General features: G+C 44.6%; 1 protein-coding gene across 6 annotated transcripts in view; it reads left to right on the forward strand.

Annotated features, from left to right (window-relative positions):
• ASAP2 (ArfGAP with SH3 domain, ankyrin repeat and PH domain 2) overlaps nt 1-27,728 on the forward strand; it is a 916,066-nt gene that overhangs the window by 194,896 nt on the left and 693,442 nt on the right. For all 6 annotated transcript variants that reach the window (XM_069235900.1, XM_069235899.1, XM_069235896.1 and 3 more), the window contains exons 4-5: nt 4,224-4,298; nt 23,983-24,032. In XM_069235900.1, coding sequence (XP_069092001.1) covers nt 4,224-4,298; nt 23,983-24,032 — 125 coding nt within the window. The remainder of the gene's footprint in view (nt 1-4,223; nt 4,299-23,982; nt 24,033-27,728) is intronic.

The following is a 27,728-nucleotide window of genomic DNA, read 5'->3' on the forward strand; positions in this document are numbered from 1 at the left end:
GCAGCAGATACAGCTGCAAGGACAGTAAATACTGCAATAACAATAAGGAGACACGCATGGTTGCGTACGTCAGGATTCAAGCCGGAAATACAACAAGCCGTGCTGAATAGGCCCTTTAATGAACAGCAGTTGTTTGGGCCGGAAGTCGACACTGCTATTGAAAAACTCAAAAAAGATACTGATACCGCAAAAGCCATGGGCGCACTCTACTCCCCACAAAGCAGAGGCACATTTCGCAAAACGCCATTTAGGGGAGGGTTTCGAGGTCAACCTACAGAGGCCACAACCTCACAAGCAAGGCCCACTTATCAAAGCCAATACCAGCGGGGAAGTTTTCGGGGGCAATATAGAGGGGCACAATTCCCCAAAAATAGAGGGAAGTTCCAAAGCCCCAAAACCCATCAAAACAAACAGTGACTTCCAAGTCACACATCCCCAACACATAACACCTGTGGGGGGGAGACTAAGACAATTTTACAAACATTGGGAGGAGATAACAACAGACACTTGGGTACTGGCAATTATCCAGCATGGTTATTGCATAGAATTTCTCAAATTCCCTCCAAACGTGCCACCGAAAACACACAATATGTCAAAACAACATATAGATCTTCTAGAACTAGAAGTTCAGGCATTACTACTAAAAGAAGCAATAGAATTAGTACCAGAACACCAGAAAGGAACAGGAGTTTACTCTCTGTACTTTCTCATACCCAAAAAAGACAAGACTCTGAGACCTATATTAGATCTCCGAACATTAAATACCTACATCAAATCAGATCACTTTCACATGGTGACATTACAAGACGTAATCCCACTACTCAAACAAGACTACATGACAACACTAGACCTAAAGGATGCATATTTCCATATACCAATGCATCCTTCACACAGAAAGTACTTAAGGTTTGTATTCCAAGGAACACATTACCAATTCAAGGTGTTGCTATTCGGAATAACAACTGCGCCAAGAGTTTTTACAAAGTGCCTAGCAGTCGTAGCTGCACATATCAGAAGGCAGCAAATACATGTGTTCCCGTACCTAGACGATTGGTTAATCAAAACCAACACTCTAGAAAGGTGTTCACAACACACAAAGTATGTCATAGAAAACTTACACAAACTAGGTTTCTCAATCAACTACACAAAGTCACACCTTCTGCCGTGTCAAACACAGCAATACTTAGGGGCGACAATCAACACAGTAAAAGGGATTGCCACTCCAAATCCACAAAGGGTTCAGGCATTTCACAATGTAATACAGGCCATGTATCCAAATCAAAAAATACAAGTCAAAAAGGTGATGAAACTCCTAGGCATGATGTCCTCATGCATAGCCATTGTCCCAAACGCAAGGTTGCACATGCGGCCCTTACAACAGTGCCTAGCATCACAGTGGTCACAGGCACAGGGTCAAATTCTAGATCTGGTGTTGGTAGACCGCCAAACATACACCTCGCTTCAATGGTGGAACAGTATGAATTTAAACCAAGGGCGGCCTTTCCAAGACCCAGTGCCACAATATGTAATAACCACAGATGCCTCCATGATAGGGTGGGGAGCACACCTCAATCAATACAGCATCCAAGGACAATGGGACACTCACCAAAAACAGTTTCACATAAATCACTTAGAACTATTGGCAGTATTTCTAGCGCTGAAAGCATTTCAACCCATAATAAGCTACAAACACATTCTTGTCAAAACAGACAACATGACAACGATGTATTACCTAAACAAACAGGGAGGCACACACTCAACACAGTTGTGTCTCCTGGCACAGAAAATATGGCATTGGGAGATTCACAACCACATTCACCTAATAGCACAATTTATTCCAGGAATTCAGAACCAGCTAGCGGACAATCTTTCTCGGGATCACCAACAGATCCACGAATGGGAGATTCACCCCCAAATACTGAATACTTACTTCCAGAGTTGGGGAATGCCGCAAATAGATCTATTTGCAACAAAGGAAAACGAAAAATGCCAAAACTTCGCATCCAGGTACCCACAAGATCAGTCTCAGGGCAATGCGTTATGGATGAGTTGGTCAGGGATATTTGCTTACGCTTTTCCCCCTCTCCCACTCCTTCCATATCTAGTAAACAAGCTGAGTCAAAACAAACTCAAACTCATACTAATAGCACCGACATGGGCAAGGCAACCTTGGTACACAACACTACTAGACCTCTCAGTAGTGCCTCATGTCAAACTACCAAACATACCAGATCTGTTAACGCAACACAAACAACAGATCAGACACCCAAATCCAGCATCGCTGAATCTAGCAATCTGGCTCCTGAAGTCCTAGAGTTTGGACATTTAGACCTTACACAGGAATGTATGGAGGTCATAAAACAAGCTAGGAAACCTACCACTAGACATTGCTATGCAAATAAGTGGAAAAGATTTGTTTATTACTGCCACAATAATCAAATTCAACCCTTACACGCATCTGCCAAAGACGTCGTAGGATACTTACTACATTTGCAAAAATCAAAGCTAGCTTTTTCTTCCATTAAAATACATCTTACCACAATTTCAGCTTACCTGCAAATTACGCACTCAACTTCTCTATTTAGAATACCAGTCATAAAAGCATTTATGGAAGGTCTAAAGAGAATGATACCACCAAGAACACCACCAGTTCCTTCATGGAACCTCAACATTGTCTTAACACGACTCATGGGTCCACCTTTTGAGCACATGCACTCTTGTGAAATGCAATACTTAACATGGAAAGTTGCATTTTTAATTGCCATCACATCTTTAAGAAGAGTGAGTGAGATTCAAGCATTTACCATACAAGAACCATTTATTCAGATACACAAGCATAAAGTAGTTCTACGAACAAATCCTAAATTTTTACCCAAAGTCATATCACCGTTCCACTTAAATCAAACAGTAGGATTACCAGTGTTCTTCCCACAGCCAGACTCTGTAGCTGAAAGAGCACTACATACATTGGACATCAAAAGAGCATTAATGTACTACATTGACAGAACAAAACTAATTCGCAAAACAAAACAATTATTTATTGCTTTCCAAAAACCTCATACAGGAAATCCAATTTCTAAGCAAGGCATTGCTAGATGGATAGTTTAGTGCATTCAAACCTGTTATCTTAAAGCTAAAAGAGAACTGCCTATTACACCAAAGGCACACTCAACTAGAAAGAAAGGTGCTACCATGGCCTTTCTAGGAAATATTCCAATGACAGAAATATGTAAGGCAGCTACATGGTCTACGCCTCATACATTTACCAAACACTACTGTGTAGACGTGCTAACAACACAGCAAGCCACAGTAGGCCAAGCAGTACTACGAACATTGTTTCAGACAACTTCAACTCCTACAGGCTGAACCACTGCTTTTGGGGAGATAACGGCTTACTAGTCTATGCACAGCATGTGTATCTGCAGCTACACATGCCACCGAACGGAAAATGTCACTTACCCAGTGTACATCTGTTCGTGGCATTAGTCGCTGCAGATTCACATGTGCCCACCCGCCTCCCCGGGAGCCTGTAGCCGTTTAGAAGTTGATCTTGAACATCTGTATATTTGTAAATATATATATATATTACTTTAAACTACATTATGTACATACGTATTCACTCCATTGCATGGGCACTATTACTAGCATATACAACTCCTACCTCACCCTCTGTGGGGGAAAACAATCTAAGATGGAGTCGACGCCCATGCGCAATGGAGCCGAAATGGGAGGAGTCCCTCGATCTTGTGACACGAAAAGACTTCTTCGAAGAAAAACAACTTGTAACACTCCGAGCCCAACACCAGATGGCGGGATGTGCACAGCATGTGAATCTGCAGCGACTAATGCCACGAACAGATGTACACTGGGTAAGTGACATTTTCCATATATATATATATATATATATATATATATATATATATATATATATAGGTTCCGGCTGCATGGCAGTGACTGGGCGCTCATGATTGCTGCTGGGGGCAGTTACAATGCGACAGCCTGCACGCTTCAGTATTCTACAAACAGCACTGCTGTTTTTCTTTTCTTAAAGGGGAGGTGCTTTTGGGGGGAAAAAATATATACACATATATTGTATTGTATTGTTGGGATCTATTCATTTGCATTTTTAAAGTCATTTTTTAACCTTTATTATGTTGACCAAGAACATGTATTTTTCATACTATTTTCTTTATTTCATTCATTTCTTTTTTAATCTATTGTAGATTCAGAACATGAACAACATAATTACTTTTCCACTGGACAGTTTGCTGAAGGGAGACTTGAAAGGAGTAAAAGGGGTATGTGATTTTGAAACGTGGGATGTTTAAAATGTTGTTGTCCATGGAGGTGAAATGCACTTTCACTCACATTTATGTGATATGTTGAGAATGCTAGTGTAAAATGGACATTTGGAAACCTTTTGAATAGATGAAAACAACTTCAGAAAATTTGCAAAAACTTACATTTGGGGTTTCTGATTTAAAATGAGGATTGAAAGAATCAGGATTTCATTCTTTTTTTTTTTTTACAACCCTAGTTCCATTTGCTGTGATATAAATTCGCCAGAGTGACATATTTTGAGTTATAATACGTGTATGGTTAGATATGTAAATGTTTCTTTATGGGGAGAGTGAGAAGCTACAATTTTTGTGTATTTATGAAGCTTGGAGCCTGATTTGCTAAAAGGTTTGAGGCTACAAAACCTGCAGTTAGCAAAATCAGACACATTTGAGCCACAAACTACCAGTTGCCATGTACCACAGGTCAATTGTCCGTCAGAAATGTCTTTTGTTCTTGCAGTGTGGACGAAGGGATATTCCACCTTCCTATGAATATCAATGGCATTTTTCAGTGATATACAACCACAGTTGTAGTCACAGACCATTGATGCCATGAAGAACAGCATCCATCTTCTCATTGTTTCGATGGGCACTGGGGGTGCATACATTGGTGCAGGAAATTGCAGCATGCTCTGCTCCCCTGCCATTCACTGAAAGCCGGTTTTATTTTTCCATTACAAAGGGACTGCAAAAAGTGCATGGGTGAGGTATGCTGCCCTTCAGGCATCCATTCCTTGCAGGTGCCAGCCTAAGTAATGTTAATGAGGTGATTTTCAGGTTTTCACATTTTTGTGACCTGTGGAATTATAATATGAGGGCTTAATACTTCTTTACGTCTCAAAGAGAGAGACTGGTTGTAGTGGAATTCAAAAAGTGTGCTGCATTAAGCCTGAAGCATTCAGATGAATACTTAGCTTCAATCCTGATTGACAGCACTAGAGGTATTTCTCTTTTAGGTCTGGTAGTTCAAGATGATGTGTCTGTACTTCATACAGTAACTATAAGCACCACACAACAGAATACTACAGAGAAACTTACAGGAACCAGTTCTACAAACTCACTGCAAAACAGTTTGTGTAGTGTCCCAGATCTGGAACTCTTCTTAGTGTGATGTTGGACCCTCACTCACCAAAGATCAATCAATCAATCAGGGATTTGTAAAGTGCACTACTCACCCGTGAGGGTCTCAAGGCGCTGAGGAGAGGGGTGGGGAGAGGTGCTGCTACTGCTCGAATAGCCAGGTCTTGAGAAGTTTCCTGAAGGTAAGGAGGATTTGGTCAGACGCAGGTGGATGGGAAAAGTGTTCCACGTTTTGGCTGCGAGGTGCGAGAATGATCTACAGCCGGTTGTAGTTCTGCGGACGCGTGGGACGGTTGAGAGGGCGAGGTCGGCGGAGCGGCAATGCTGGGTCGGGGTGTAGAAGGAGAGTCGTCTGTTGAGGTATTCTGGTCCGGTGTTGCGCAGTGCTTTGTGATCATGGGTGAGGAGTTGGAAGGTGATTCTCTTGTTGACTGGGAGCCAGTGCAGGTTTATCAGGTGATCTGTGATGTGGCAGTGGCGGGGGATGTCCAGGATGAGGTGTGCGGAGGCGTTCTGGATGCGTTGCAGCCTCTTCTGGAGTGTGGTCGTGGTTCCTGTGTAGAGGGCATTGCTGTAGTCCAGATTGCTGCTTACGAGGGCTTGGGTGACTGTTCTTCTGGTTTCGGTGGGTATCCATTTGTAGATCTTTCGGAGCATGCGGATGCTGTTGAAGCAGGAGGAGGAGATGGCGTTGACTTGCTGGGTCATGGATAGTGAGGGGTCCAAGATGAGTCGTAGGTTGCGTGCGTGGTCGGTGGGAGTCGGAGAGGTTGCAAGAGTGGCAGGCCACCAGGAGTATTCCCATGCGGAGGGGGTGGAGCCGAAGATGAGGACTTCCATCTTGTCGGAATTCAGTTGGGGGGACAGCGGCTCTTCATCCATTCAGCGATGGCCTTCATTCCTTCGTGGAGGTAGGTCTTGGCGGAGTCCTTGGTGAGAGAGAGGATCAGCTGGGTGTTATTGGCGTATGAGATGATGTTGAGGTTGTGGGATCGGGCGATGTTAGCGAGCGGTACCATGTAGACGTTGAAGAGGGTCGGGCTGAGGGACAAACCCTGGGGTAGGCCGCAGATGATTTCGGTGGCCTCTGAGCGGAATGGGGGGAGGGGGACTCTCTGGGTTATGCCGGTGAGAAAGGAGGTGACCCAGTCCAGGGCTCTGTTGTGGATTCCAGCATTGCTGAGGCGTGAGCGTAGGGTGTGGTGGCAGACAGTGTTGAATGTGGCCGAGAGGTCCAGGAGGATGAGGGCTGCGGTTTCCCTGCTGTTCAGTATGGTTCTGATGTCGTCGGTGGTGGCAATGAGGGCGGTTTCGGTGGTATGGTTGCTGAGGAATCCGGATTGGGAAGGGTCCAGGGAGCGGTTCTCCTCTAGGAAGTGGGTTAGTTTTCTGTTGACGTCCTTCTCGATGACTTTTGCCGGGAAGGGGAGCAGGGAGATAGGCCGGAAGTTCTTGAGGTCCTTTGGGTCTGCCTTTGGTTTTTTGAGGAGGGCGTTGATCTCAGCATGTTTCCCGCTCTCCGGGAAGGTGGCGGACTGGAAGGAGCTGTTGATGATCTTCCGAAGATGCTTCCTGCCTTGGTGGGTGGGTTGTTGGCGTGGAGGCTGGTGAAGGTGCAGTTCCGGCAGGAGAAGAAAGGTCCGTGGGTGGTCTGCGGAGAGGCTAGAAGGCAGGCGGGAGAGCGGACGGTGTTGAGGGTGTGGATTGTGGCGGCATCATAGTGAAGACATGCGTGGCGGCGGTGGGGAGGACGGGAGCCCGGGGTTCTGGCGCTGGGTTTGGCTCCAGCCACGGACGGGCGCAGACGGGCTTGCCTTTGGCACGGCAGCGTCATGGCTGCCATTAAGTAGGGAAGTAGGGTGGTGGAGAGGACAGCTGGGAGGCGGGAGGGGGACGAAAAACAGCGCGAAAAATGGGGCAGAGCTGAAAAAGGTGATGGGGCCGCGGGTGCAGCAGCGGCAAGAGAGAGAGAGAGAGAGAAAGCAAGAGAGAGAGAGAAAGAGAAAGAAAAATTGAGAGAGAGAGAAAGTGAGAGAGAGGGGGCGGAGTGTGAGAGAAAGTAGGAAAAGGAGCATTAAGGGACAGTAGTGGAGCAGAGAGCAAAGCAAAAGGAGGAGAGAGAGGCAGAAGGTAGTCTAGTAGAAAAGCAGAGCTTTCCCCACTAGACACCAGGGATGAGGCGCAGGCAGAAGCCTGCAGGTGGAGGAGGGCCTCGAACTCATGACATGGGTCAGGAGTTCAGAGGAGCCAGGGAAAGGGCTCTATTTAGAGGGCATGCCTCCAATAGAAATTCCTATTTTTGGTGGAGCGGGTGTGGTCGGGAGGCGATGCCCAACTGAGAGGGACCTAAAGGAAGAGTTTAAATTTACCTAATGATCAGCCAGTCATTTTATTAGGCTTGCTGTCTCATATGGTTAACAGTCAGAAACATGGGGATTAATTTAACCCAAACAGTAAATGTATCTGTAACAGCCCCTGTCTAGAGCCCTTGTGGGGTCCTAACAATTACCAAAAATAAGTTCCCTACCAGATTCCCTGGTAATTGGTTGTGTTGTTTATAGTACTAAAAGGAGGCAGTACTCTTGTAGTGTTTCCTCCTCTCTTGAATATGTAACTCCTAGCTTCATAAACACTGAAAAAAGTTCCATAAGATCATTTAACAAATCAAACCTCAACAAGCAATTTACTATACAAGGTGAAGGAACACTGCCTAAAGCTGTATGCAGTGTTCTGGAAATAAACAGGCCTACTGAATAGAAATGCCTTTTTTCAGGAAGCTCAATTTGTTCCATGGCATATATGAATTGCTTATTCTTTTATGTTGTTTCTTGATATTCTGATCTTGCATTTGCAATGGGATGAACACAATTATTACCCCCAGAATGCACAAAATAAAGAACTGAGTCAACTACTCATACCTGACACTGGATAGCCTGAAATGTATGGAGTTGTCAATATATTCTTGCCCTGCATTGTGATTTCTAGCATATTGATTTGAAGGCCAGGATTTCACCAAGGTGTGTGAAATCCTCTGTAAATGTTCAAGATATGCAGCTGTTTTGTATTCCATATTAGCTTTGTTAGAACAACGACATAGATGCATGGCAGTGCAATGCCCTTTCCTTGATAGTTTAAAGGATCTGAACCTCCTTAGGTGGCTCCACCTGCTGAGGCAGAGGAGGGGAAGACGTGAGATGAGACCGAGCTCCTGAACTTGTTGTTCGGCCTGCCTGTGGGTGCTCACTGATGCCCCCCCAACTCTCCCCGGCTCATCACTCTAGCCCCAGGAGAACTGGTGAACATTGGAGTGACTGTTGTGGCCTGGTCGGGCCTGCACTGTTGACACTGGGAGTAATTCTGGCCTCTGGCGCTGCAAACCTGCTGAGGTACCCTTGCAGAATAGTAGCGGGTGGCGTGGGTCCATTAGTGCAGCAGCTGAGCCCTATCGAGACCCCAAAGCAAACCCCGTCTCCTTTCCTCCAGTACGGGTACACTTTGATCCCCGCCCCACTAGGACCTGGAAGGAGAGCCACGGAAACCCCATTGGTGAACAGGGTTTCTATACTGTGATTTTAAGGACAGCATTCCCTCATTGAGGAGTGTGCATAACTTGCTGACAAGGGAGTGACTCTGTGCTGAAATCACCATCTTACTTGTAGCAAGGAACTGACTGGTGATGAAAGGGACTTACAAGAGTGCCTTCCCTTCACTGGGAGGCCATTATAATAATCTGACCTGGTCCACTTACATCTCCATCCCCCACCTTGTGTTTGTCTCCCTGGCACCTTGGTGAACTCAAAACCAGGGTCCAATGTAGCTTCTTCGACGGTGCAACTGCTCTTCAAGTCCCTATGCCAGGAATACTTACCATCCCTGAAGCTATAATGCAGGAATATGCCACCGGATTAAAAGTCTTATTAAAGGCTATATTGGATGTGAGATCTACTCTGGAGCCAAAGCATAATGCAGGGGAGGTTGAGGTGGGACTACTGAGGGCGGATCATAGAAAACTTGTGGACCGATGAAGAACAATGAGTCAACATTGGCGACACTTCGCCCCTCAGTGCATGACATGCACTCATTCTCACACATCAAGGCTTTCCAGGAATAAGTTTGATTCTGGAAACTAAAAGTGGATGATGGACCAAGATTGGCTTTGCTGTAATAATGTGCTCATTGTGGCCTCCTGGAGTAGGCTGAGGGCCCCAGTATAGAACTATGCCTTGAGATGTGGCTTGTGGCTTGTGGATATGCAGTGCTAGTCCCACTAGTGCCCCCAAGAGCACCCCTCAGGACCGGTGGTGGTGAGACTTTTCAACTACCAGAATAGAAACCACATCTTGTAAGACATGCAGAGAAAAGGACCATGGTTGGTTTTTTTTTCACGGAGGTGTGGAGAAGCATGCATCCAACCGGTAAGGAGTGCTAGTTTTACTCCTGGGTGCACAGCTTACAGAAATGCATAGATCTTTTCCACTGTGGTGAGACGTTGGTGGATAAACTGATAAACACAGCATACCGGGGCCCCATGCTTTCTGACCATAGCCCCTTTAAGATGATCATCCCCTGGGAAAGTTCTAATTTCTTTGTGTTCCAACCTGGGGTATGCCTCTAGTAATATTGCACTACCTCGTAACCACAGCTGAAATCTGGGGCCATATAGAGAACTATTTCACAGAGAAATTGGGGATGGCATCTGATCGACTGGTAGAATGGATTTATTTAAGATGGTCTTAAGGGGATTGTGCATCAAGATGTTCCACTGGACGAAACGCAAGATTAAGATGGGACCTCAACACCGTAGAGGACAGCATACACACACTAGAATGTGAGGAAATAGGCATAGAACAAGCCCAAACTGATCTGTCCACTGGCAAACGGACTACAACAAGGCACTACACAGATTGGGACCGCTTGAACATAGGGAGGCTACAGCCGACAACATGGGAAGAGCTCCAAAGCGGGATGCATGCTAGCATGGCTTTTGGGATCCGATTCCCATAGAACCCCAATTGTCGCGATCCGGGACACAGTCAGAGCAGTGGTTAATGCACAACCCACAATCAGACTATTATGCTACCCTTTTCACCACCTGGTTCCAAACTGAACGAACAAGCAGCGGATTATTACTTGAGAACAATTTCCTCTCCTTGCCTAAATGTGATGCAGAAAACCACACTGGAAGGACCCCTCCAACCTGAGGAAATATGAGTGGCAATAACTCAAATGGCTAGGGGCAAAACATCAGGCCAGATGGCCTCCACATGGATTTGTATGCCACCTACAGACCGGGACTAGTGGTATACCTATTAGAGGCGTATAATTCGGCAAGGAGGCTTGTTGCCTACTCAGGTTTATGAGGAAGGTTTTAATTGTGGTCTTGCCGAAGTCCAGCTGGGATCCCCTAGCAGTAGGATCCAAAGGCCACTGATGTTATTGAATCTGGATTGCAAAATTCTGTGTAAGGTATTGGCCAACTGCTTGTTACCATTGGTCCAGACTCTCATACATACTGATCAAAATGGCTTTTTTCGGTGGCGTAGCACCTTCTTAAATGTCAGATGCTTTGGTAGAGGAACACAACAGGGATTCCCACTCTCCACTCTCATATTTGCTCTGGCTATAGAGCCCCTGGGCTGTGCCTTGAGAACACGGGCATGTGACTGGGATCCAGATGGGCAGAGAATGGCCCTGATATGTTTACAAGCGTAATTGACTGCCAGGGAACCTGACCTCTATCAAACACAGTACTGTATTTAGCGACTAACACTTGGAAGTGCACATTTACCATGCTGAAAAAGACCTGTTCAATGGTAACTTAAGAACGTTTATTAGTTCGATTCGGAACTCCCTCCCATTCTGGAGCGCCTTACAGCTAACCACTATGGATCACATAGCAATCTCTAAAATGTTGATTCTCCATGGTTAATTATGCATCTTTGCAGCATTCCCTTTTTTAATCTGCGGTCCTTACTGTCAGAGATAATATGGGTTACAGAGAGGTGGGACTTAGCTTCTCCTGACTACCAATTAAGTTATGCTGCAGTGCAGCTGCAGTTTTCCACGTGTTGACTGGCGGGATCTACTGACCTGGCGACCCAGACTATACCGGAACACTTAGACAGCTTAGTGCTGCTGTTAGGCCTCTGGGAATCAGACGAGAAACAAACGACCACCAACCTGCTGTTTGGAACAGCTCGTTGGTGTTGGGAGAAATATGTGAAGGGTACCTCAGGTGGGACATCTTAATGAGTGGTGGGACGGAGTGTTGGGCGTGGACTTATCGGGCCAGCAGTCTGAGAAATGCTTAGCTGAGGTCAAAGGGGTCTCTAGAAATGCCAGTATGTGCAGTTCATCTACCTCTGTCAGACGTATTTAACCCCCAAAAGAATAGTATTCATGTTTCTGGTATTTGACCGGCGTGCCCCAGATGTGGAGAGGAAGCAGCTAATTTCCCGCCCTTGGTATGGCGATGTACAGCTATCGTGGGATACTGGGATGCAATACTACAATACCTATCAAAACTCACTGGCCGACTGATCCCTAGAGATGCCTTGCTTGGTCTACTGGGGCTAATGACCTGCATGAAAAAAACAAAAAAAACGTGCCTTTTGTTGGCTTGGCACGGGTGCTTGCTAAACAGTGTATTGCCATGTCATGGAAGGCCACAGTAATAAAGATTCTAAGTGACTGGGTGATAGATCTATAGAAATGGGCCCAAGTTGAGATCAACGTGATGTGGTCCCTGTGGAGAATGTGGTAGAGGCAGAATGGGACACACATCTGGAAAAATGGGAAGCTAGAATGGACCCACATCCCCATGAACAGCAGGCACATTGTAGTGGAAGAGAGGACATGGGACCGCCCACGGGAGGATAATGGATATTCAGAAGTGGAACACAGAACGTAAGGGAAAGACATGGGACCGCCCACAGGAGGATAATGGATATTCAGAAGTGGAACACAGAACGTAAGGGAAAGACATTGCAAAGCAGCCCGCGACATGACTTTGGAAGTCATGTTAAAGCTCAAATAGTATCCTCTGGTGTTTCCATATGCAGTGCACTATAGGTGTTATTGTCAGAATGAAGGTATTTTAATTGTTGTTACACAGGCAGACAAAATGGAAGCACCATCGTTACTTCTCGTATATCTGTGAGAACATGTTATATAAAATCAATAAAGATCTATGTAAAACAAATAATATTTGGGACCCTGAATGTAGTAGTGTAAGTCTGTAGATGGAGGTAGGCATCTCAGTGTTTGACAATCTGGTGATACCTCTATGGTTAATAATACAGGCCAGCTTTTTCTGCATTTTTCCTTCTGGAAATGTTTCCTTTTATATGATATACAGACAACATTGCAGCACCTAGGTAAAAGAAATTGGTACACGACAACATTAATTTCTAAACGTTCCCTATGAGAGCGAGAAACTTGAAGAAAAGGTGCCTGTAATACTAAAAATGAATAAACTGAGACGGCATACACTGCTGCTTTAAGGAGCCCCCACTTTCCATTTCCCAGCATGCACTGAACTGGCAGTTTGACTTAGTTCTTCTTTTTCTGACTCGTGTTTAGCATATCCTGGAACACTTCAAAGTTTATTTTCCCATTTTTGATATAAGGAATTTTCTTCAAGTTTTGAAAGTGTGCACCTTCATTCCACATTTTAAACATCTGTGAACATTTCCCTTCATTTTCGAAGGGGTGTTTTCTCTCAAGATGCCCTGACGTTTTGTATGCTGTCCCTTCTCCGGGAGGAAGAAAGGTCCCCACCCCCCTCAATCAGTGTGTGTGGTCTGTCTACCCTCCGCCCATTGTGTTATGGAGAGCAGATTTTGTCAAAAGAAGACATAAAGGGGGTCATTCTGACCCTGGCGGTCTATGACCGCCAGGGTCGCGGATGACTGAAGCACCGCCAACAGGCTGGTGGTGCTTCAAAGCCCATTCCGAACGCGGCGGTAAAGCCGCGGTCGGAAAACCGGGTCCGGCGGTTTCCCGCCGGATTTCCCCCGGCTGGGCTAATCCTCCATGGCGGCGCTGCAAGCAGCGCCGCCATGGGGATTCCGACCCCCTTCCCGCCAGCCTGTTCCTGGCGGTTTTCACCGCCAGGAATAGGATGGCGGGAACGGGTGTCCAGGGGCCCCCTAACAGGGCCCCAGCATGCTTTTCACTGTTTGCTTAGCAGACAGTGAAAAGCGCGACGGGTGCAACTGCACCCGTCGCACACCTGCAACACCGCCGGCTCCATTCGGAGCTGGCTTCAGTGTTGCAGGCCGCCTTCCCGCTGGGCCGGCGGGCGCTAACAATGTTAGCGCCTGCCGGCCCAGCGGGAAGGTCGGAATGGCCCCAGCGGTGTTTCGACCGCAGAGCGGCCATATGGCGGTTCCCGCCTGGCGGGCGGCGTCCGCCGCCCGCCAGAGTAGAAATGAGGCCCAAAGTGTCTTGGAGGATCAAGAGGTAATTCATTTCAGAGTAAGGCTGAAAGATCTCAGTGCAGAGAAAGAGAAGAATTCAAAACAAAAAATAAGCCATAGAGGTGTCTCCCTCTACTGAGTACTTGTACAGAGGAAGAACTAAAGAAAGTCAGCAAAGAAAACCTCACCACCACCACCACTCCTCCAGGCACTCCTGTCACACCCTAGGGCACCGTTTGAGGTTGATAGCGAGGTAAGGGTCGGCACTGACATGCTCTCCGTAGAAGAGTTTGACATCAATGTCACTGTGGTCAACGCGAGTATCACTGTCGGTGAGGTTGATGTCAATGAGATCTTCATCAAGACATTCATCAGCCTCAATTTATTTTGAGTTCTTCAGAGGAGCGTCCTACTTCACTTCCTGCAGAGGCTCTTTGTCACCTAGAATTCCTAGAACGGTGATTACAGAGGAGGACACGATTCAAGAATCTCTTGAATCAATAAGACTACCACCAAGGCAGTTGTGTTGTCAGGGAGCTCTTCACTGTCTCCCAGGTTTAACATATCACCATAACCTTCTCCATCATCTCCTTAGTAAATGTCTCCTCGTACTACACCGGAAGTATGCAAGAGAAAGAGAATGCTGTCTATCTCTCCTTCCTCTTGAAGGTATCACTTGTCTAACTCATAAGCGTCGTATACTCTGACTTTGCCATCAGCATGTCCTGCGGGAACACCACCAGTAGATGGTTTTGTTACTTTTCAGGATGTCTTGATACGGAGAACAGCACAATTAAGCTCCTAGCTAGAAGCTCCTAAGATTGTGGTATCTCTTATAATAGATACTACACAATCAAGATCCTGTCCTAGCTCTCTACAGCCATTGGTTTCAAGGTTTGCAGAGCTAGCTGAGGAAAGGTTCCTGGCCCCAACTACCGTCAAATCTGCTACATCTAGTCTTATGACGAAATACAAATCCTTGGTTAAGGATCTAATCTTTTTGAGTCAAGACCCTAAGGCTAATTCTGTTATAATTTTAGCACAGAGAAAAAGACATGCTTCTGCTTCAGAAACCTCTGTTCCGTCTAAGAGGGAAAGCAGGTGAATAGATGCTGCAGGATTGAAAATTTGTGGCTCAGCAGCAATAGCCTTTAAGACAGCAAGCATCTCTGTCTTATTGGAAAGGTCAGATAGAGCATTGTGGGAGGCATTCAGTTTGTTTGTAGATGATTTTATGAGATACAGATGACAGGATTATTGTTCAGGAAGGACAACTATTATATAATCACATCAAAAGTGCAGCCATTGATCCAGAAGACCTGGGTCTTCCTCCATCATGTGTATTGACTTCTATTAACAACTCTGAATTCAGGTGCTCAGCTTAAGATCATAAATCTGTCATTTACAGGACCTGTCCTCGTTGGTTCTCACACTGATGATGATATTGAAAGGATAAAAAAAGAGGCAGAGACTTTAAAGGTTTGGAGGAGAAGAGATGTTACCATTCCCAATAAAAGTGCAGTAATGCAGTAACACAGAGTATCATCAAAAACAAGTGGGTCGGGAGGCATGGCCTGACCGCCTAAGATGGTGGGTACAAACTGGATCATCTTACATCCGATGTTATGCCTATCCCATTTGATCCAGCACCTGTGATGCTGCGGATTAAGTTTCCACTCCGTGCAGTGTGCATTTTGGCAGCTGCCACGGAGAGACAAAGCGGACAGCGGGTCTGAAGCCAGGGCCCTGGTGTGATGTTGCCTGATTAGATGTGGCTGCGCATCTTCCCAGAAGGCAGAGGGTAGAGGTGCAACAAGCCATGTCTGCCACTCTCCAGTGCTCACTGAGGAGATGCGTGGGGAGACTGGGCAAGATGGGACCAGTGGAGATACAGGAGGATGTGTGAACCCCCCCCTTACCCAAAACCCTCCTTCCCTCCTCTACTGCCTTTAACTGGAGTGGAAACTGGCCAAAACCTTCCCATTTCCAGACTCAAAGAGCACTATGGCCACAGCTTTCAATGGTGCAGGCGAGAGACAGCTGAGTTGCGACCACCCCATTGCATCCTTTCAATGAATGGGCCAAAAAAAACAGCCCTGGAAATAACTGATGCACAGGCCCACGAATCCCAAGATCTGGTGCCACTGCGGCCCTGTACTGAACCCGGGAGGGGGCCCACAGACCCCGGCAGGGACTGAGTCCTGAGGGCAGCTTGCTAGCCACTCGCTATTTGCCTGCTTTTGAAGCAACAACTGCCACCCCACTTGCCCCCGTTGATGTCTTCTTTCTTCCCCTCCCACCAGCTGACAAACACAGGTTTCACCTTAGAGGCTGTACCTGAACCCAGTGGCATAGTGGAAGGGTGGGCGGCCTTTTCTCAGGGGAAGATTGAATACTTCACGAAGCTTAGCGAGACCCAGGCTTCAGTCCAGAGTGGAGCGGCTGGCATAGAGCAGAGGAATCAGGAAGGAGAGTCCTCGACAAGGGCACAACTCCTACATCCCATACCAGAATCTAGAGTGGCTCAGGAGGGCAGGATGAATGGGGTGGGGTCTCTCTGCTGTCAAGACATCTACAAAGTGTCAGAATGCATGACAGAGGTCGCATCTAGGGTCTCCTCAGTGGAAGCTGACTTATGCCTCCTTACGAAAGATTTTGCTAGATTCCAAGGAGTGGCTTTGCAACCAGAACAATGAGCAGAGGATGCCGTGGGAAGTCCAAGGGATGACCTTTTCTGAGAGGTTCAAGTCTTGGATCTCAGGAAAGGCCCGTCTTCAGCACACAGGGCTCTTCCCCTCAATCACCCCTCTGGTGCCCCACCTCACCCTGTCATACTGCGGAGCCTGACTTTTCTGGACAGAAATGCTATTCTTAGGGCAGCTTGTGCCCAACCAAATGTCCTACTACAATCAGCCAGAGTAATGACTTTCCCTGATTACACCACCAGGGTCCAACAACAGCATACAAACTTTGCTGCAGTCAAAGCTAAAATGAGAGCACCTATGTACCCTTGGCAATCCAGCAAAGTAATTCCCACGTCTTCACCATCGCTGATGTTGTATGTGCCTGGATAGAAAAAAGAGTGACCTGGGAGCTTCGTCTGTTTGAGTCCTGATTGATTTCAAAAAGGCTTCCAACACCATTGACCAGCACATTTTACTGTCAGTGCTCCATAAAATTAATTTTGGCTTGTGCTTCTTGGCCCATGTTATTGCTCTGTATGCAGCCCCTCGGGCACAGGTTTGGATTAATGAAGTGCTTTCCGACTCCTTTGATGTACAAAGAGGCACCTGATAGGCATGTCCTCTTTCCCTCTTCCTCTTCGCCCTGTTGATAGAGCTGCTAGTGGTGTGGATCTGCCATTATATGTAGCTTAAAGGATTTTGCTGGCCCGATGGCTCAGAAGACAGGATATCCCTGTACACGGATGACCTGTACAGGTATCATACATTCAAAAACCCGAGTATACTTTGCCACGCCTGCTGAATATTTTGACAGTATACAGAGAGGCCTTAGCTTTGACAGTTAATTGGCACAATCCACTTATATACAAGTTATGGAATGTAGGCCACCAGATAACCTTTGTTCTTCCACGAAGACAATGGAAGATCTTTTCATATATCTGGGAGTCATGGTCTTCTGGGAGTCTTAACTATGCCCCTCTGATGCAGCAGTGCCATAATGACATGGCTTTGTGGGCTGAGTTACCACTTACGATGATGGGTTGAATAGCACTTTATAAAATGATTGCACGTCATTGCTTCCTGTATGTTCTGCAAAACTACCCCCATGCTCTTCTCCAGCCTTTTGTTACAAAAATACAAAATACAGTTACATAATTATACGGAGAGAGAAGATTCCAAGGGTCTCATATGCGACATTTGAAGGGCGACTGGGTTCCCAGACCTGAAACTTTACTGTTGGGTCACACAGTGGATTAATATAGCTGATTGGCTATTTGGGGGCAGATCTGACCCGATGCTTCATTAGAGCTTGCCTCTATATAATGCAATGGAGTTTTGAATCTGCTGAATGGGAAGTATCCTTCTCGCTCACTCCCACAGATAACTCGACTTCCATTGTTGTGCTGATGCGAGGTACTGCCATATATAAAGTGGCTCAGCAAGCCCACTGACCTGACCCATCTTTGGCACAAGACCAAGCTACAACACGTATCCCAACTAGCTGGATTTCAGATGTGAGTATTGGTATATTTACCTTGAGGGACATGTGGCATGAATATCATATAAGATTCCTTGAGCAACTATCAGAACCTACACAAGTCCCAATTATTTAAATATCTCCAGTGCCCCTTACGTTCACTGCACACAAGGATGGGCTTAAGGGAGTCCCTGAGTTTATCTCCCAACTATGTAAATCCTTTTTATTAAATGCACCCAAATTGCTGTGTAAGACAAAGACAGCATGGTAATCAGCCCTAGGAATATTAGACGATGATTGGCAGGAGGCAAGACTCGTGCCACGATTGCTGGCTGTTCCATCAAATTTCAGGACAAATAGGCTTTGTAGGATGAAAAGGGCAGAAAGGTCTGGGTGCTTTAAGTGCGAGCTTTGGGCACCTCCTTTTATAATGTAATATGGCATTACCCAAGAATACAGGCATGCTGGCAGAGAATCTACAGCCTAATAGCTGACACAATCCAGACACCCAGATCTCCAGACCCTAGAGTAGCTATCCTGGAAATCATGGAGGGATCTGCCTTGACAAGGGCATAGCGGACCAAGGAGAGTGTGGACTTTCTGGTGGCCAAAACACATATAGCTCGTTGTTGACAACAAGTTGAGCCTCCCACGATCACAAAATGGATGAATGGTATGCATCACTGTGCAGCAGCTGAACTTACAGTGTCTAAGTTGAGGGGCTGCATGAGAAAACACACAGAAACATGGGACCAGTGGCTTTCACTACAAGAAACGCTATAATATGTACAGTGTAATTGATAATAAGATTGAACAGGCTGTACATTTTATGTATCATTCTACTGGTTATGAGGCCGATTTTGAAGTATTCAATTATTTTCCAACGTCTCTTAGTTTGTTTTGCATAAAAATAATAAAATTGTTACATCAAACAAACGACAGAGGGTTCAATCTCCTCAATGGTCCTTCCACCGCAGTGGCAGCAACACCCAATATCAGATCCAATATCACCCAGCTGAGGGAGATGACAGCAACAGTTCTTACTCCTCTGGGAAATGTGTTACCATCAAAAACAATGAGGGCTTATTCTGTTCAGTGGGAGGCAGTGTGACAAAATACCAGGTGGAGTGGAGGGCAATAACCACCACTTAATGGGTCTTACAGATGATAAAAAGCAGCTACTCCTTTGAGATCACATCTCCATCAATCTGTCGAAACCCTGCACCAAAACATCAACTACGATTTTTTTTGGTGTCAGTCAAATCTCTGCTCTAAAACATGCATTAGAGCACGATGCTTTGTCTTTAAGAGGAAAATAAATCTTATTCTAGGTATGTTTGGTCCCCAAAAAAGGCCCCAAACCTCATGCCAATCCTGGACCAGAGGCAGGTCAACAAACGGACCCAGAAGCAACAATTCAGGATGCTGACATTGCAACAGATATAGTCAAAGCTTGTGAAGAGAGACTAGGTGTGCTCTGTGGATCTGCAGGATGCTTACTTCCACATTCCTATGGCTGTGAGGCACAGAATATTTCTGAGATTCATTGTACGTAAAGCCCACTCCCAATACAAGGTCCTAACTGTCTACTTGAAAAGTGCATGGCTGTTGTGGCAGCTCCCCTTCTCAAACAAAACATCTGGCTACCTGTACTTAGACGACTGGTTGATATATGTTGGTTGGAAATGAGGAGGCAGTCAAACCTTACAAATCCTTGGTCAACAGTGCTCCTCCTGGCCATAAGGCATATAAACCTTGACAATGCCTGGAACAAAAATCTGGAGTTTCCTACCTTAGAAGAAAACAATGCAAATAAGGCTGCAAACCGACCATCTCCAATCATTAATAAGGCAGAACTTGTGCAGAAATGGCATGCATGGGCAGTCCTGCATTCCTTCACCTCCTGGAGATTGCAACCATATCTGATGTCTCACATTGCTGCACCTACTCAGCACTCTTTGCTCTTAGTCCGACCTGGCACTTTTCCATCAAAGCACTTGGTTACCTTCTTGATGCAGTGTTGGCCAGACAGCCAATGTCTACTTCGCTTCCTGTGCGTGAGCCTTGATGTCTTACCTCTTGGGCGGAAATTGCTGTGTCCAGCTTTAAGGATCCTTCAGATTAGATCATGTCACCCTGCATGTCACCCCTTTTGAATGTTCACAGCATGCAGTTATAAGGCCAGTAGGTTCCTGTCACATTTAGCAAGGCTGCTCGCACAGCTAATACCGCCCCCCCCAAATTACTGATAAGCGTTTTTAGCCGGTTGCAGCCTTGGCAGATCATTTTAATATGATTAATTGATTTTAACTTTATTTGCTGCCCAACTAAGAGCATCTTGCAATTAATCTTATTTTTATGAAATCAATTAATTTTACCTTTAAATGCTGCTACCAATTTGCAAACTTCTCTTTTTTCCACTTTTAACATATTAACTATTTGAATTTAGCAAATGCTAATTTTATTAACATCGTCACAATTCACTTGCATGTTTATTTTAGTTTAATGTTTGATAAGATTGCAATGGTTTTTATTAATTAGAAATAAATAATTTACTTACTGGTGCATATGCATATGCACACTCTGCACAGCAGGCATCAGGACTACAACACCACTGTCAATGTGTTAAGTCTCTTTGGTCTGCACATCAACCTTGAAAAACTGTTCCTCTTATAAAGCTTCTAAGCCTACTTGGATGCTTTTTTAAATCTTAACCCCCATGATCGTTGCCTTTGCAGATTGTGGTCACTCCTCTCCAGGTTCACTTCTCTCATATTTGGCTCTGTAGAACCTATGAATGGCGATAGAGAAGTGCGTAATATGTAAAGAGAATAAGAGCAGAGGTCCAAAGTTTTTTTTTTTTAGGAGATTCTGGCTGGTGCTGCTGAATGCGGGGGTTATCAAACACCAGGGGTTCTAGTCTTAATTGCACCACATTGTTCTTTCTTCCACCATCCTACATTTCTAGTCTCTTCATCTCACACTTGCTGGTTCTTTTCATCCCTGCTTTCTCCCCTTGCCACTGTTTTCATGTTTTTTTTTAGTTTCCTTCATTGTCTCTTATGTGCCTTTCATATACTCCCTGTCAAAATCTGCTGATGAATAATAATACTTCCGCCTTCTAAAAATGAGTACCACTGCCAACTACCTACATTAATTAAGCACTATGGTAGTGCGTTCCTCTACCTAACGTTCCATTGGGTCTTTGACCCTTTTTGCAGTAGCCACATTTCCTGTCTCCTGCGGAAAGGAATAGAGGCAGTTCTTACATTCTGCTTGACAGATTTTCCAAGAATCTTAGGACGTGAGTGCTTTCACCATTCTGTATTCTTCCCAGATCACAGTGGAAGTCTGTGTCTGCTGTTACTGTTCTTCACTCCCAATGTGCTTGTTTTCACGTTGTTGCGTGACTGTCGTTTCATTTATAAAAAATTGTATTCATGTGGGAGCTGGAATTTTAGTGTCTCTTGTTCTCGGTTTTGTTTTATTTTTATACTCCACAAAGTCGCTGAAGTCCTCTTTTGTTTCATCCCATTCTTTTTAACATGCCTCATAACTGAGGGGATTTCGGCCTCGTTTTATTTTAACTGCTCGATTAAAAAACATAATGAAATGTATCTCCGCTATTAAGCCAGTTTCTCCCCTAGCTCCCTTCTCTGAATATGCCTATGATTTTTTTTTCTGGGATGCAGTTGCAAGCGCGCCTGGTCCTTAGTAAGCTTAGAAGGGGCCGCGTATAGGTCGATGAACCTTTTGAATCGCATGGAGTAACCTAGTCATGTAGTGAAATCAATAATCAACATAGCTACCAATAATAAACCATTTTCTCTTGAATAACCACAACTCGGTGAAGAGTTAAACCATTTTTATTTCCCTATTGATGACAATTCTAAATCATCTGTTCGATCAATCTTTATTCAGTCAGTTCAATTATTAATTTGTTAATGAAAACATCATCTCATAACTTGAAGAAAACACATTCGTAAATGCACCTTCATACGCCAAAAGATTTCCAGCATTAATAGGAGAGTTCAGCATTAATAACAGAGTTCAGCAGATAGCTCGTCAGTCATTTGTCACTGTCAACGTCACCCCCTAACCCTACCTAGCCAAGATTGGCATTAGCATGTGGGGCTTCATGCAAAATAATTTAGAGAAAAAGCATTTTTTGGGAAAAGATCTATCTAAGTGAAAATTCTATAATCAGCGCAGTTGGTACCTAAAAGAAAAGGCACAATTAGTCAGTCACATTTTCATAGCTATCTATACACTGAATGGATCAGCAACAAAGTCAGTCTTTGTCTTCAGGTCATCAATTAGTCAGCCACGCATCAGGCTCTCAGAGTATGAACCCTCGGACAGCGTCTCCTGACGTCATCAGTTCTCCCCTCACAGCTTTCGCATCTCAAGTTTTTAGTCCCTTGTCATGACTTTTTATGAGGGTCTCCCAGTCCGTCCCCCTAATTCCTAATTGGTCAGTCGGTCAACAGATATGACTTTAGCCTATAGTATTTGTTTACAAAATCTACCAATTTCAATATTAGTCCTTTCACAAGATGTGGATTGGTCCGCTATTCGATGCCCTCATCATCCGGCTCTTCAGTTATCAAAATTGTTGCATGTTCCGCTTCAGTCAGTGTCTCCATTGTTCAAGTCCTGGGAAAGTACATTTAGCCTACTCTACACATAATTGTATCAAATTGTCTTCATCATCTCCTGTCCGCCGGTACATTGCAGAAAATTCTAGCTAGGCAACTTTAACATTGGGTGGATCAAGGACAGTTCAGGTATCCAGTTTCTTGCAGCCGCGGTTATTATTTCTGCTCTCTGTGTGCGAGGCCTAGGAAGACTAGGCCTTAAACTCTGCTAAGTTAACACTACAAATTGAAGTAAAACACAGGTTATACATTTAAATATGACATATTACTACATTTTTCTCATATTTTAATTATTTCATACAGTTTCAGTTATATTAGTACAATCTCGTTCACAGGGCTGACATGCCCTGAGGGCACAATTTCAAACGTGCACATTATTTTTCTCTACGATTAATTCTTCTACAAACGTTTCATTACTCAAAAACAACATTAATGATTTTCTAATTAGCATATCTGCTTCAACACAGTGTACTGCTGATTCTTTCTTTGTGGGAAGTGATCAATTGTTACTATTTATTCTGTTTCACTGATTTGAGGCTCAATAGTTCCGTCCATCATCTATTTCTGCTATTTTAGTTTCAACCTTGTGACTTTGATATCCCACTTGCTATTAATAGCCAGGCTGACCTGGGCACATAAAAAGCTCTGGACAACTGATTTGTGGTAGAACGTATGACAGCAATGGGGGAAAGTACATCATTTGTTAGAAATACATCTGACAACTGTATGTGCCCTTTGTCTTTATTTCTTAGCCATCAAGCTCAATATCTGACAGGTAATTGAAGTGTCATACCCTGACATATTTGCTCACTCTCAGTGGCTGAGAACAAGCCTGATGGATCACAGTATTTAGCAAGGCTGGCTTGTGGGCGGTTTTGGTTGTATTTTGGATTGGGGAAGGGACTAGCAAGCCTTGCTGTGAGTGTTCCACCTTTTAAAGCATAATTTGGATTATTCCTGCTTTTTGGATTCCTGATTAGCAAATATTTTCCTCTTGAAATGATCTTGTAGGTTTCCTTAAAAAATATAATGATTCGAAAGGATAGTGGCCTGTGTTGCTGAGGGCATCCCATGTAATGTTTTGCCACAAAGGCATAGGAGAATGAATTGTGGTCACAATCTCTAGTCATCCTGTATTCTGAACTATCTAATCAGTGCATTTTATCAAAATGAGGCAGTTCTTCATTTAAGTTAGACAAACAAATCTGAGGGGCATTTTATCAATACACTGTGTCCCAGGTTGTTGAGTCTTACTTCATGTGTGCATTTTTACTGTGTTTACTGTAAGTATTTTTTAATGGTGTATTATTTATTTTATTTAAGGATCTTAAAAAGCCGTTTGACAAAGCATGGAAAGACTATGAAACAAAAGTGTGAGTATGTCCGCTTTAATCCATATAAGGATATCAAAATATCATTGATAATGTGAAATTTTATAGGTACCTTGAAGTACCACTGTCAGTCTCTCAGTATTAACTTGTTTTAGTATGCATGCAGTTGACAGGAGAATCCAAAGTAATTTGGTCTCATCAAAAGGAAGAAATATTAATGGAATGTGGCAAATATACTTTAGCTCAATAATGACTACAAGGCAGGGGTTTTGCCAAGGATGTAATGCTTGCAGTGTCAAACTCCAGATCCTAACTTAAAAAGAATAAATTAACTGTTGACTCTCCAGTTCTCTGCTGTTGCTGAATGTCTTAAATTCATTCAGAATTCTTTGTACACCTCACAATACGTATGGAGAAAAGACGAGGATATCTCTAAAACATATACCTAATTATGCTCCACAGAAACCTGCGCTCATCAGTAGCAAACCTCATCGCCCGGCGACTGTTTAAAAGGCTGACATGTGAAAGGAGGCTCCTGGGAGTACAGAGTCCCAAGCCGTGAATTGGACTGATTTTTCTTATAAAGATATCTTCTTGACAGTTTTCGCCTGATCTCGTCACATTGAGAGGCACTGTAGAGGCAGTTAGTGACTATTGTTTAAGGCCATCCCTTTGCCTATAGGATTTAACTTCTTTAGTCAAATCAACAATCCGAGACTTTGACCACCAGCCTCACTCTGAACTATCTGAAACATGTCTTGAAAATTTGATCAAAATCCTGAATAAATAAAAATATTGCAAGAATTGTGGAAGATTCCCTTTAGAATTAGGGCACATCACAGCAGAGGTTTAAAGACCCCATTACTCCATGACATGAGGACATTTGGCTGCTATGATGTAGGCTACTTAACAAGAGCTTGAGATCTGAAGTTTGCATCTCTTGATTTTTGCAACAAGTTTATAGGAGTTCTATAAATGTTGTTTAAACATGTGTATAGATAACCTTTGATATCTATGAAGGAATCACTAGCAGTACAATTAACTCTTTTTCAGAGGCCACTCTCAAAATGTATTTGGATTGCGTATATGTGACATTGTTCAGCTGGACAGAGCCTATGAAATACCTGTCTGGTGTGTCTGGGGTTTCATGCAGAATTAGTCGAGTCAGTGATACAGAAAAGTCTTCAGAGCTGGAGCTGGACAACTCCCATTTCAGATAGTATATCACTCTGAGAGGTCCGTGGTCCTTTGGCTGTATGACTTTTCTTTCAGTCACACTCTCCTAATGTCAATAGGGCCTGGAGTGTAATGAGTAACATTTCAGGCCAGTGTCTGAATTAAGATGGGGCTGAGGCACAGTGAGCCAAAGGCATCTAGGGGTGAGGCTGTGCCACTTAAAAGTGTAGTAAGTTTGTAAAAATATATTGGCTAGTTTTTCAGTGGAAAATGTGTTCTAGTTCTTGGGAGGGGAAGAATGCCCTCTCATCTCCCCACTAAATTACTTTTTGAGTTGATTGTGCTCACTGAATGTGGTAATTTGCTTAGCACAATATGGAGATTGATCTAATTAAGTATGCAAGGCTTCCTTTGAATTCCAGTCCAGCCCAAGTATTGAAGAGGTTCTGTAGAATAGGTGAGACTGGCCCCTTTATGTCTGCCCAGGCCTTCATATCTTTGCTGTGCATTCTAGTCCTACTCACCATGGCATATGGGAAATATGGATCCATACGGTGGTTCAAACATATTGGTGAAGTAGGATGCGATGATGATTCTGTCTGAAATTGACAGTCAAGCGGCATGCCATGAGCACATCTTCTCCTGGGTTATTGGAGCTTGAGCAGGATAACTTGGCCCTTTGCATGACTATAGAATGTGGTTATTTGCTCAATAATACTGAGCAGTCTGTAGCCAGCTGATATCTCCTCATAGTCAATAAAGCCCTTGTAAAGATAATCTTGTATCATCCATTAAGCATCCAAACACCAATTGGATGTAAGTAGCCTTGGTTTTCATGGCTCTGTACATATGCACCTGCACTCCTAGAATGTCAAGTCCATAGCCCATATTTTTCCCTTCAAATGCAAATGCGTTTTTATGTAAGTGGAGGAAGAAAATCCTTTAAATCTTAAGCAGTTGATGTCCCGAGACTTTGTGTTCTCAATTATGGAGCTGCAAATTAAGTGCATTTGTGAAAGTGCTTTAACCTATTAACGCTGTATCGAAGTGCTGCTCTGTGGGCCAAAATAAACATGTCATCTTCAAGTGAAGCACTGCCAGGAAGGGAGTTCCGATGACAGTGGCAACTCATTGCTCCTACCTTACGCCCATCCATGGTTGAAATCCTGAAAATATGTAAGTACAGGAGGTTTCAACCCATTAAATTTAGGACCATTAGTGGTCTATAGGGCTGAATCTTTTCTAACAGGTAACTCGGAGCTTTGTGTAGTGATTGATACATGTGGTGTAGATTGAGGCACTTAAAATTAAGACTGCTTACCAGTGCCTTATTCGTTTTTGCTGGTGACACATGGTCACTTATCCTTGGCCCATGAGCCAAGCTACCCTCTGTATTTAGTGCCCTCAGAACCTGCAGCTCCAAAATAGTCTGTTACACTGATGTAGCCAGGAAATGGTTGCAACAATCAGCCTTCAACAAAACCATAAATTAACAATACAGTGAAGGCACAAAAGACAGAAGATGCTGCTACTCAAAACATGGTCTGTTTATATGTCTTTGGGCAAAGTAGAATCAATCTAAGCACTAGCTTCTTCATCTTAATCGCTCAATCTGAAATTGTTTACTGACGAAAATAAGATCAAGTATATGCCCCTGGGGATCTTTAATCTTGGTTTATCTGATAGAAGCTTCTAGTTGCAGATTCCTTACCTTAGAATTTCCCCCAGGCGTCAGACTGGACCTGAAGATTTGTCTTCGAGGAGTACCCTTGCGCATTGACAGGTGTCGTCTGTCGAATCTGTGTCCGTCGTTGGCATTGTGGTCGCTGTGATGATGTTGCGGTCGTTTATAGGTGCCGTCCTGGCACGCTGACGTCAGTTCTTTTCTTTCCATGCCAGCCTATGCGCAGATCAGGAGAAGAGCTACCCTCAGTCATTTTTGTAACTGATTTTGTGATCCTTTCATTGACATTTTTGACTACTTGGTGCGTCGAGATGTCTTTTCGCAAGACCAGAATCAAGCCATGTGACTCCTTTCACCGTATAATGTTGTTGCGGATCCGCACCTCGTGTGCTTGCGGTGCCTGTAGTGCGACCACAACCCAAAGTCGTGCTCTGCCAATTGGGCCATGAACCCGAAGGCTTTGATGGAGCGGTCACTAAAGCTTGATGGCTCAGTGCTTGCCTCCGCCTTGCTTCCGGTCTCGTTCGAGAAGGACATTTGGGTCATAAGAAGAATTCATAGAAGAACAAACGTTTTTCTACTTCACCCAGTCGCTCGGACGATGCAATGTGGATGGAGGGTTGGTGCTCTAGACCTCTCTCCTAGGAGCCTGCTACTAGATCGGCTACACTCCTTCCCAAGTTTCCTGGGGCCAGTGCCACCCCTGCCCAACTCAGGAATGTTTAGGAGTCCATGCACCTCAAATTTGGGCAGACCGACCCTTGTGTGTGACGCCTTTGGGCCTAATAGGTTCGGAGGCCCCCACCCCCCCTCTGGTTCTGCATCAGCGGCTTTGGCTCCGGAGGGCACCCCAGGATCCGTTACCGGATTTGTACCAG

This window comes from Pleurodeles waltl, chromosome 5 (assembly GCF_031143425.1).
Source record: "Pleurodeles waltl isolate 20211129_DDA chromosome 5, aPleWal1.hap1.20221129, whole genome shotgun sequence".
Taxonomy (NCBI): Eukaryota; Metazoa; Chordata; class Amphibia; order Caudata; family Salamandridae; genus Pleurodeles; species Pleurodeles waltl.